The sequence below is a fragment of the Manacus candei genome, unplaced genomic scaffold, assembly GCF_025592945.1.
Source record: "Manacus candei isolate 608988 ecotype Guabito, Panama unplaced genomic scaffold, ASM2559294v1 h1tg000022l, whole genome shotgun sequence".
Lineage (NCBI taxonomy): Eukaryota > Metazoa > Chordata > Aves > Passeriformes > Pipridae > Manacus > Manacus candei.
In genome coordinates this window covers 3,397,886-3,408,837 of record NW_026138070.1, presented here as the reverse complement: position 1 = coordinate 3,408,837, position 10,952 = coordinate 3,397,886, and the positions used below count along the sequence as shown (strand labels likewise).

At 51.4% G+C, this 10,952-nt stretch overlaps 1 protein-coding gene across 3 annotated transcripts; it reads right to left on the bottom strand.

The window, feature by feature from the left end:
* Positions 1–226: 226 nt before the first annotated feature.
* On the bottom strand, positions 227–10,894 carry MTHFR (methylenetetrahydrofolate reductase). 3 transcript variants are annotated; one of them, XM_051786225.1, is made up of 12 exons: positions 10,731–10,894; positions 8,079–8,330; positions 6,742–6,980; positions 6,338–6,448; positions 5,983–6,176; positions 5,245–5,495; positions 4,373–4,507; positions 3,909–4,089; positions 3,332–3,514; positions 1,904–2,005; positions 1,542–1,661; positions 227–1,059 (listed from the first exon to the last, which is right to left on the bottom strand). In XM_051786225.1, exons 2-12 carry the CDS (start codon positions 8,318–8,320, stop codon positions 862–864), a joined length of 1,956 nt encoding a protein of 651 aa, XP_051642185.1. In that variant the 5' UTR covers positions 8,321–8,330; positions 10,731–10,894; the 3' UTR covers positions 227–861. The 3 variants fall into 3 exon arrangements, with proteins under 3 accessions (XP_051642185.1, XP_051642187.1, XP_051642186.1); XM_051786227.1 differs by lacking the exon at positions 10,731–10,894 and adding an exon at positions 10,400–10,424; XM_051786226.1 differs by lacking the exon at positions 10,731–10,894 and adding an exon at positions 7,926–7,982 and having other exon boundaries at positions 8,079–8,210.
* Positions 10,895–10,952: the final 58 nt, after the last annotated feature.

Here is a 10,952-nt window from a genome sequence, read left to right as displayed (position 1 = left end):
TGCAGCTCTGGGCCAAAGATTGTAGCTGGTTACTTTTGGTAAATTCCAGGATTTAAGCTTTCTCTGCTCTGCCATGGAGCTTTGGCCATACTCAGGGCATGTACTAAAAGTGAAGGCAGAACTGCCCCAGAAACAATTGGTTTTCTTAAAATTTTCCCTTGTGCCACGCTGACTAGTTTGCAAACAACGTGAGTCTCTGCCAGAGTATAGCCTAGGACAAGGGACATTTGTATTCATGTAATTTATTATACATAATTGAAGAAATAGTGTGATTCCTAAGTAGCTTAATCCAGAATTGGAATTCACATAGTCCTATTAAAAAGAAAACAGGGAATACAATAAAAGGAGAAAAGTTAAGGAGAAATATTGAACCTTCTTCTGGAGTGAGTGCAAAATAGCCTGATATGAGCAATTATGAAGAAATACATTTCAGGAGTGCAATATAAAAGCAATTTGACCTTCTTTTCCGGGTTGGTAACAGCTGAAATAATCCCCTTACATAGGCACAGCTGACAGGAGTGTTTCTGCCCCCAAGGCAGCATTTCTGTCATGGGAAAGTTACCAGAATCCCATGGAGTTTTATCACACTGATGCACAAGAGTTCTCTGTTCTTGTAATCAGCACGGCCATTAGCAGCTCTTCATCCCGCAGAGCTGGCCTTCAGGCTCAGTCTGGAGCCTCAGCTCAGAGGTTCAGGTAGTTCTGGCTCTTGTTCAGTGAGAAGGGCTCAGGGAGCCTTTTTGCTGGGGACAGAAGAGCACATACTGTGGGTTTGGGAGTGTGTTGCCCATCACCAGCACAAGAGCTGCTGCTGCTTCTCAATGGATGGACGGAGGAAGTAAGGGATTGTAACAGGGATTTTCACTGCTGAGTTGGAGAGTTCAACAGCTCAAAAGTGTCATCCACAACCTGCCAGAGGCAGTTTTCGAGGGGGAAGTCGTTGTCCACCAGGTTGACCAAGTAATAGTTGTCATGGATGTACTGGATGATCATGCGAGAGGGTGACTCCTCCTCGTAGAGCTTGGCCCACTGCTCGATCCACAGGGCAAAGGCTTCGTCCTGGCAGGGGAAAAAAGCGTTGGCAGCTGTGTAACATTTTCATGTTACTTAATTTAGGACACCCAGTGTCACATGTGGCTGGGCCAGCCTGTGGCTTGCTTCTTCTCAGTAAAAATGGCAGGAGTTGAGCAAGGAGCCTCATGCTTTCCAGTCAGGGGGAAGTGCCCAGAGCTGAAAGGAGACACGGTTTGCAGTGCAATGAATGGCTCAGTGCTGCCCCTGCGTGTGTGTAAGAGGGGAGGGAGAGCCACTGTCCAGCACTCTGGGGCCCACTACAGTGACACTGGTAGTTCCCAAGTTACTGTGCACTTGGTGTTTGAGAAGAGCTTTTGCCACAGCAAAGTTCTCCTTACACAGAGGGAGCAGGAGAAGCAGTACCTGGACCTCTGCAAGCCAGTATTGCAACAGCCCTCAACTGTGAGAAGTGTCACAGACTAAAACCTAACCAGACACTGAATTTCACAGTAGGAGGGAGGACTCACCTTCCAGTAGAGGAAGCTCACAGGATCCACTACAGTAGGCTGGATGATCTCCCTGCCTGGGAAGATGCCCCAGGTGACAGCGTTGGGTTGCAGATCTGGAGCATTGGTGATATTCTGGCCCTGCCAAAGGAAGGAAAACCTTTTTGAAGCAACTGCTGGAGGAGGAGCTGAGTGAGTTGGAACAAGTGCATTTACCCTCTCCTTGTTAATTCAACAGCTGCTGCATGGCACAACTGACTTGCTTTACTTTCCCTTCCCTTCAGCCCTCATGTCTGGCTTTGTTCATAGTGATATCTGAATCTTGGATATTTGCCTCTCTCCCCAGGTGGTGAAAGGGACGTGTCCTGTGCCCCACAGCCCACCTTGACGTTGACAATGTGGTAGTTCACCCTCAGCTCGTACTTCTTCAGCACCTTGAGCAGCGCCGTGACGATCTCGCTGGAGGCAAAGAACTCCAGGTAAGCCTGCAGGGAGGGATGGGGAAGGGGGAGGAGAGTCAGAGCCTTAAATCATGGCAGGACAGATAAATACAGGCAAACGAGGACAGAGCTGTGGAGTCTGGGCTGCCTTGCCTGGCTCATCCCCAGAAATATGTAGTACAGAGGAGGGTTGAGCAAAGGGCAGAGCAAATTCATAAGAGAGCTGGGGAAAAAAAATAAATAACTGGGGAGAGCAGATATAACAGGCCAGAACAGTGAGCTCAGGAAAGCTACATCCTGCCTGTTTTGCACCCATGCAAGCAGACAGGCTGGAATGAACTCCAGTGTAACCACAACTGCTGCACCAGGAAGCAGCCTGTGCCAGAGTGCTTGACCTCTATTCTACAGCAGTGTCTTGCCAAGGCAGCCCAGCCTGGTGAGAGCAGAACTCGGGGGTCTCAGCTGGGCTCTCCTAAGCACCACTCCCTGTCCTCATCTTTTGTTCACAATTCTCCCCGTGTGCTTATACAACCCAATTCTGTACTTGCTCTGTGCTTGGCTGCTCCCAACAACTGCTTCCCCTCCCCCCATTTCCTGGCTATTGTGTGAGATGATGGATTTCCCTCACCTCGGGGGAATCTTTTCCTTTGAAAACATAACTGCATTTGCCATCTGCTGGTCTCTGGCTTTGGCGGTTTGGATCCCTTTTGAACGAGGCTGCTTTGTTTCCCAGTATGAGCCACTTGCCTGGCATTTACCTTGATGGGAGATTCCTATCACAGCCATTAGTGGCAAGGCTCTAGGGCCTGAAATGCCTGACAGTGGGAGGCAGGACTGCTGGCAGGCCAGGGAAGGAACCTGGCAGTTGTGTGAACAGCACAGCACAGTGCTGTGGGCTGAGGGTAATTGTGGAGAACTCTGCCTTAGTGAAGGACAGACAGGGGAATTTACAAATGCCCAGTTATCACCATGAGAAGCTGGGTGGTAGAGATACTATCCCGTTGATTCCCATTTTATGAAAGACCCGGGTGCTTTCTGCATCACTGAATGGGAGCAGATGCAGCAGGTAAAATGCATCTAAAACTTCACAGCCTTGCTCTAGAAAGAAGTCACCAATAATTACTTGCTGAGAGTAGAAACAAAAAACAATACATGATCTGAGGTGGGAGGAAACAGCCCTGAAGTCAGCCACAGAGATGACACAGCCTGGCTCTTAGGACACCAAAGGAGCTTTGCCTCATCTCACCAACAAGGCATTAAGATAAGGAGCAGGCAGAAAGATTATCTGGATGAAAGCCTGGGACCTCCCAACTTAACAGAGGCCAAACAGGGTCATAACTCTTTGCTGCCTAGCCTAGAATAGCACTGTACCTTTTGGAAAACATAGCCCCCACTGGGCCCCCAGCCTACAATGGGGTCTGTGGATGGTTTGCCATTGATGTTTGGCTGGGAGTTGATGGTCAGGATTCCTCGTCTGTTGACCTTCTCCAGCTGGTCCTTCAGAAGGTTGGTCTCAGTAGCCAGAGGGTCATCGTTCCAAGGCATGCATGTGACCTGCCATGGGGAGAAAGGGTGGCTCACAGTAGGTGTAACAAACCCTTCATTGCCATCTGGGTGTTGAAGGAACTCAGAAGTGCCCTAATGGCCTCAAACACACCTGCTTCAGGAGAGAACTCCCAGGTTTGGTTCACAGGGCAGGATATGCTCAACTCTAAGAACGACTGCTGAAGTCTATAGATACCAGTCCTGTCATACTGTAGCAGCTTTCCTTTTATTTTGAGCCCTAGCTCTGGCTGCTGGATCCCCTTCCAAACACTGTCTCAGAAAATCCTTTTGGATAGGGAAATGCCAATTCTTGTTTAGAAGAATGATGTAGTACCAGGAGCAAGGGGAAACATGCACTGTTGTCTGTGCCACACCAACCATCCCTTCCTGGGCCATCACTCACCCTGTGCCCATTCCTGTTGGGTTCTCCAGTGATGTAACACGTGAACACCTCAAAGACACTTTCCTCACCAGTCAGCTCTTCTCCCCACATCTTCAGAAGCTCCTCCCGGGGAGACTTGCTCTTCAGGTAGAAGAGGTAATAGTCCTTCAGTTCCCCAAAGGCTGGAGAGGAGGAGTTACCCCTGCAAGGGGAGCAGACACAGACTTAACAGGCCACTGAGGAAGGTGAGCTGATTTGGTGGTGCAGGGAGGCAGCCATCCAGGAAGAGAAGTATCCAACAAAACCCACCTAGACACCAAAAACCTCAAGATCTTGGTGCCATTCTCCTCACCTCATTCAATCCGAGCAACTGGGGGCCACTTTGTTAGGAAGCCACCCGTTCAGTGAAGCCCAAAGTGTGCCCAGGACACCCCTTAACAGAGACCAACTGTGCACCAGGCTTTGCTACTGCAGGGGACACTTACCACCGGCCATTGGGGAAGTCATCCCACTCCTGGGTCCTATAAATGTAACTCTTGGGCCTGGAGGCCCAGAAGATGGGCCGAACATCTTCCACTCTTCTCTTGGGGTGGGCACTGACTGCCCAGGGCAGGGGCCGCCTGCATGGGAGGAGCAGACATTAACACACTTCCTCTGCTGACTCTCCACTAGAGCCTGGAGGCCCTTCCCCTGGAGAGAGCAATAACAGAGGCTGAGAAGAGTTCTGCTTGCCAAGAAGTAGGACAGGAAAGTCTTCTTCCTTTATGGAAAGTATTTCTCACCGCAGTTCCCTTACAAGATTCTCAGTAGGGGTCTGTTTAATGTTAAGAGTACAGCACTGACACCTGAAATTGGAAAAGGTAAGGCAAAGCACTATGGGAAGCTACTGTAAGGAAAAAAAACAGCTGAGAATTGCCTTTGCTTCCTCTTGTCTGTGCTGAAGCCTGTGGACTCAGAGAGAATTCCACATTCCCTTTATCAGCTGCAGAGAACCCCAGAAATCCACAGTGGGAGCTTACATAGCACCCAGCCTGTAAGAGGGGTTGTGACAGGCATCAAAAACTTATTTCTTCCAAGTGGCAGCTCTAAGAGTCTGGATTTTTAAAGTTCCAGAACAGCTCTTTCAAAGCTACTTTACTAAACCAACCACCCAAACTCCTCCTTCAGCTGTTCCCTCTATTCCTCCCAGCTCTTGTTGGAGAGCTACAGGAAGGGCGAACTTCTAAATGCAGAAAGGTGCTAAAAGGAAAAAAAAAACAAAAAAAGGCAAAAAAGCAGAGTTTGTTTCCTTTCAGAAGGTGGGATGGCTGGATGGCTGTGAAAGTGGAACTCACAGAAACCAGTACATTCTGCTCACCTGGGGTCCTCCTTCCATAAGCCCAAGCGCTTCAGGACTTCAGTGGTGGCCACTTCCCGGTTGAGGGTGTAGAAGTGGAGCCCGTGCACCATCCCACTGTCCAGCAGCTCCCGGCACATGGACACTGCCAGCTCCACCCCGTAGTTCCGGATGGCTGCATCGTTGTCCTTGATGGGTTCAATCACATCTTTGATCTCCTGAGGCACCTCCAGCTTGGAGAGCTTCACCAGCTGGCGCAGGGAGTGGTAACCCTGGAGGAGGATGCAGGGGATTTATATTTTTCCGAGGCCCTTTTCTGACATCCCGGTAGCACAGGCACTTGGTCTCAATTTTGTGGCAGATTTAGAACTGGGTCTCCTGGATTCTGCTCCCAGGCCCCATCTCCAGGATGGTAACACAGTCCAGGTCATGTCTTTTTAGGTGATTTTTAGGTCTTTGTCCAAGCCCTGCATGCTGACAGTGAAAACTAACACCTCAGGACTGGTTAGTTAGGACTAGTGACATTGTCCTTTACACCCCTTTTTGCCATATGGGCACAGAAAACCTTTTCAGCTTGTTATTACCTGCCTCTTTAATTTAGCAAACCACCTACAGATTTATCACATGTTTAGCACTCTCACTTCCCAGAAATTTTGTGGAGGATATTTACAGACCTCTCTCTCTCTCAGGCCCTGACCCACAAACACTTAACATCCTGGATCCTTATTCCCGCCCCAAACCCAAATTACTGGATTTCACCTGTATGGGGAAGATGCCAGGAATAATGGGGCAGGTGATGCCAATGGCTTGACAGTCCTTCATGAACTTGAGAAAGGTTTCTGGTCGGAAGAAAAGCTGTGTAATGATGAAGTCTGCTCCAGCAAAGACCTTCTCCTTCAGGTGCCTCAGGTCTGTCTCATAGCTCTCTGCTTCAGGGTGACCCTTGGGGTAGCCTTTGGGAGGAAGAGGGGTGAAAAAAATGAAACCTTGGTGGTTAGGGCAAGTTGCTAGAAATTAGGAAGTATTGTACTGTCACAGCAATCCAGGGAGGGACTGCTGAGCTGATTTCTCTGTCTCAGACCCTACCCCCCACTCTGCAGTGGAAGACATTTACCTGCCACACAGATGTCAAAGTAATCATCAAATTCACTGCGAATGTGCTTAACCAGGTCAGCAGCATGGTTGAAACCATCTACCTCTTCCTCCCATTCCTCACCAGCAGGATCTGAAAAGAGAACAAATCCACAGCTCTCTCCAACTGTTTGCTGGACTCAGATCTTCAGTAAAAACCTGCTATCAAAAGGAAGACAAAGATGAAACCCCCAAGTCTGCAGTTTCAGCCATGGACTGGTTTTGTCTACCCTTGAGCTGGAGGGACTAACAAAGGGCTCAGGTGAAATGCTCGGTCTCAACATTTAATTCTTGCAGAAGGAGCCTCTAAATCTTATTTCTCTGCTTTTACCCTGGAATTGAACACAAGAGCAGCACAGGCTGAGCCCTGCACACCACAGGACTCACCTCCACGCAGTGCCATGATGTTCTTCAACCCAAGCCTCTTGGCCTTCTGCAGATGCCCCGTGATGTCATCCTTGGTCTGGTTGCAGCATGTCATGTGCAGGATGGTCTCCAGGCCACAGTAGTTGACTGCAGTGTTGGCAATAATCATGGAAGAGGTTTCCTTGTCAGATCCTGGGTCCCCTGCGGGGTGCCACGTCACATCAATGAAGAGTGGGCCACCTGCTCCCATGCGGTCAAACCTGTGGGTTTTAGAGCTGTGTCAGCCTACACCAGGTAGGCAAATCCCCTCCCTAGGCCTGGGGTATCTTGCTCACTGCTGGAATGTCAGCAACAGGCAGAGAGAGCTTGGGTGACAGCAGCAGGAGACCACAAAAGTGCTGCACTAAGAGTTAAGCAAGTGGCCAGTGTGAATAAGGAAAGCCATCCTTTAAGGCTCTCTGGGGAAGAGCTTACAATCTCTTTGAAGAGGCAACTGAGGTGTTCTCTGTACAATACACTTCCTCCCTGCATGTTCTATTAGACTGACATGGCTTCTGCTAGAGAGCAGTGCAAGTCCCATTCCTTTTGAGATGGGAGACCATGCTGCAACCCCCTGCTCCCAGCTTTAACTGTAGAGGCCACAAATATGAAAAGATGGACCAGAACTCTGTTGTGTTCCCCAGTGTGTCTAAGAGAAGAGACAAGGGCTCACTTAACTTGTCTCTCTCCTGCTCTGAGTTGGAACAGGCCCTTCTGTTTAACATATGGCGTTGGCATACAGCAGTTATAAAGAGAATTATGAAACACCCTCTTCTCCAGGTGAGTACATGGTGGCTCCTGGGGCTCCAGAAGAACTTCTAGCTCCACTGAGAACTATCACTTTTCATTTAAAGTTTAGATGGGGACACCTATCTCAGAGGCTGAAACTCTAGTCCTCAATAATGCAGAGGCACAAACCATAGCAGCTGGATGATTCTGAAAGCAAGTGGGAGTCTGTTCCAGGGACTTTGGCACACAGCCCTTCAAGGAGGATTCTCTGCTTTCAATAGGTACTTTTCTGCCCCAGCATTGTGCTTCAGCCCCAGAGCATGACAGTGGGGTTGCTCCAAATTCCCAGAGCGTGGGAGCAAGTAAACAGCCTGGCCCCTCACAGTAATCCCAACACAGCACTTAACTCTTCAGGGCCTCCAAGGAAGACAAGTTACCTGGTGTCCATTACCCTCCTCAGCAGGAAAGGACAGCCCCATTACCTGCTTCGTCACCTGGAAGGGGAGACAGAGCATGGGGCAGAGCCTGCCTCATTAGCTATTCCCCAGCCCTCCACCACAGACACTCCTCTCCCACCCTGCAGCGCTCACCTGGAGATGAGGTTGACAGCAGCATTGGCTGTACGTGGGGGGAAGAACTCCAGGGAGAACCACTTGTCCCCGGCCTCCTGCCGCCGGCGCATCTTCTCGCGCAGCCGCTCGTGCCGGTCGGCGTCGAGCACCGGGGTGGAGCAGCGCGAGTTGTCCTTGGAGCTCTCGCTCCCGCTGCTGCTGCCGCCATCCGACCTGGAGCTGGAGCTGGCACTGCAGCTCTGCTGGGTCTCATTGACCATGGTGGGAGCTCTGGAGAGGGGAGCAGAGGGAGCACGGTGAGTACAGGGGTCTCAGCATGGAGCAGTTACTGCTGGGGTGGGCAGATGATGATTAAATGAGCCCATGTCAAGACCCAACATTCATCATCATCATCAAGGAGTCCCTTCTGCTAGCCCTCACTGTAAGCTGTAGTGAAAACACAATAAAAAGCATGTGTTTAGATAGTGCTGAGAGAAATAACACAGCAGTTGGCTTTGTGCCGCTTTGATGAGGCTCTTCTGTGCCTGCTGGGCCAAATTTGGCTCTCAAAAGAGTCAGGTCAACCTCACTTTTGCCCTGACTACAAATCAGCAAGGCAGGATGCCCAATGTGAACCAGGTGATGGCCTCTGTGATCTCATGGCCTTGGGCTGGGCATGCCAGCAGATTTTTTTTTTGTCTACAGCAGGTGCTTCTTGGACTGTCTCCATCCTCAGAATTTCCATTCTGTCTGTTCCCAAAAGCCAGAGCTGCTCTACACTGTAGGTAGGAGAGCCAGTGCTAATGGAGCAGGGACACAAGAATGCATAAATTATTCCTATGTCAGAAACAAAGGACAGAATCCCCTCTGATCAGGCCACCCCCAAAAACTCAGGCCTTTGTTTTCTTTGTTGGATCAGACAGCTGCATTTCCAAGCACTGGCCTTTTCCACAAGACACACCATCTCCACAGACAGCAGTCCCCTGGGCCAGCCCACTGCACCCACTCAGCTCTTTAGCAGATACTCTGTTCCTTTCCTCACCAAGTGTGGCTGCTTGGAAACAAAGTCAGCAGAGACCATCCTCTTCTCCCTGCCTTGCACAACACCACCAGCTGTGCTTGCCTGGCTTCACAGAAAGCAAAACAGCAACTCAGAGGTGCCAGCGGGTCTAGGATGCCCAACTCCACTTATCTCCCCACAATGCTCCATCCTGTGCCTTTAAAATGAGGTAATGAGCACACAGAGTTACAGAAGAGCTGCCACAAAACTGGGATCTGCATTATTTGCTTAGGTACCTGCCAAAACTTTAAATTATCACCGGGAAGCAGCACGTTGTCCAAGCATTACGTAACTCTGGAGCCTGTTTTGGAGGGAATGGTTGCTCGAGCCAGCACACGCTCTCTGTCCTTATGTAAACTCCGTCGTGGCTTTAGGTCAGCCAAGAGGACTTTGAACTTTTCTTCTACTTTTTATGCTTGAGTTGCCAATCAGGCAAAAGTCTTTGGGAGAAAGTCTGCTTTTACCACCTGAGGAACCTCTCCAGCTGGCAGGAGATGTGAGGAAGGAGCGCAGGCCTCCTGCTGCCAAGAGGAACCGGGAGCCTCAGATCTCTTGTGTACCAACACAGCAGCTGTGGCAAAAGCAGCAGCTCAGACTTACTGACGAGTGTAGCAAAAACTACCCACTGCACAGGCACAGCCCTGACCAGGCTCTCCCACAGGACTTTGCCTGACATCCACGTGCACTAATCTGGGAGAATTATTCCAAAGCATGTGTTGGTGATCAAGCTGGCAGCTCAAAACCACATGTTGTCAACTCCTAATATCTCACTCCTAGCAAGCATGGCACAGCACTGTAGGCAAATTAAAGGATGTCTGTCTTCCCACTAAAACCCATCACAAGGGGAAAGGGTTTGTGTATTAACGTCTCTGTAGGATGAAAAAAAGGTCCTTATCTTGCTGGAAATATCGAATCACAAAGACAGGAGAAAGGTTCACTTAGATTCTGTCTGCAGGCAGCACGTAGAGCAGTCTCTTCACTGTCAGATGCATCACAGACTTGCTGGCAGAAGCTTGCCGTTATTGCAAAGAGAAACAAGATAAGCCTAAACAACAAAGCCAGCAGCAAAACAAGACAATCTTAAGCACCTCTCAGCACTCCTGCTCCTGTCTCTGCCGCGCTGCAGAGCTCAGAGATCCGTGGCTCAGCACACCAGGATGCTCAGCATGGATGCACCTGTTGTGTTTGTATGATGCCGGTGCTATTCCAACTCCTCCCAGCCCTGAGCTGACACCCAGACACGCAGGGTGGAGACCTGCACTCCCCGAAAGCTCAGCTTTACCACGCGGGCTAAACTCACTGCACAGATGCACCGTTCACACGCCGCAAGGAGCTGCTCCGGGCCTCGCTGTCCCGGGCCGCGGCATCGGGCTGAGAGCCCTGCGGGGAGGTGAAGGGGCCCGCGGTTGGATCCACCGCCAGGACAGCGGGACAGCGGCCACGGGAAGGCCAAGGGGAGCAGCACCGGGGTGCCGGGGGGTCCCTGCCGCGCTCGGGGCCAGGCGAGCATCCCGCTGCAGCCCGATGGCCCCTTCACCTCAGCTGACCCCGCCGGGCAGACCCGCAGCGGGGGAGGGCGGTGCTCCCCAGCGCTGGGGCAGCCATCGGGTCCCCATCCCGGTCCCGCTCACCTGCGGCCGGTGCCGGGCGCTGCACGGGCCGCCCGCCCGCAGCGCTTTAAGGGCGGCCGCGGCCGTGCGGGTCACGTGGGGGCCCGCGGGTGCCCTCACCCGACATGGCGCCGCGGGGGCGGGCCCGGACTGGGATGGGGAGGGACCAGACCGGGATGGGGCAGGAGCGGGAGCGGCAGCGGGAGCAGGAGCGGGCCCAGGAGCAGGCGGAGCCGGGCGGGA

Excerpts from the sequence above, each read along its gene's own strand:
- MTHFR (XM_051786225.1), bottom strand. The coding sequence starts at position 8,320 with ATGGTCAATGAGACCCAGCAGAGCTGCAGTGCCAGCTCCAGCTCCAGG. Across the intron at positions 4,508-5,244 it reads TTATGGAAGGAGGACCCCAG|GCGGCCCCTGCCCTGGGCAG; the intron begins GTGAGCAGAATG and ends CCTCCCATGCAG. Across the intron at positions 1,662-1,903 it reads ACCACATTGTCAACGTCAAG|GGCCAGAATATCACCAATGC; the intron begins GTGGGCTGTGGG and ends TTCCTTTGGCAG.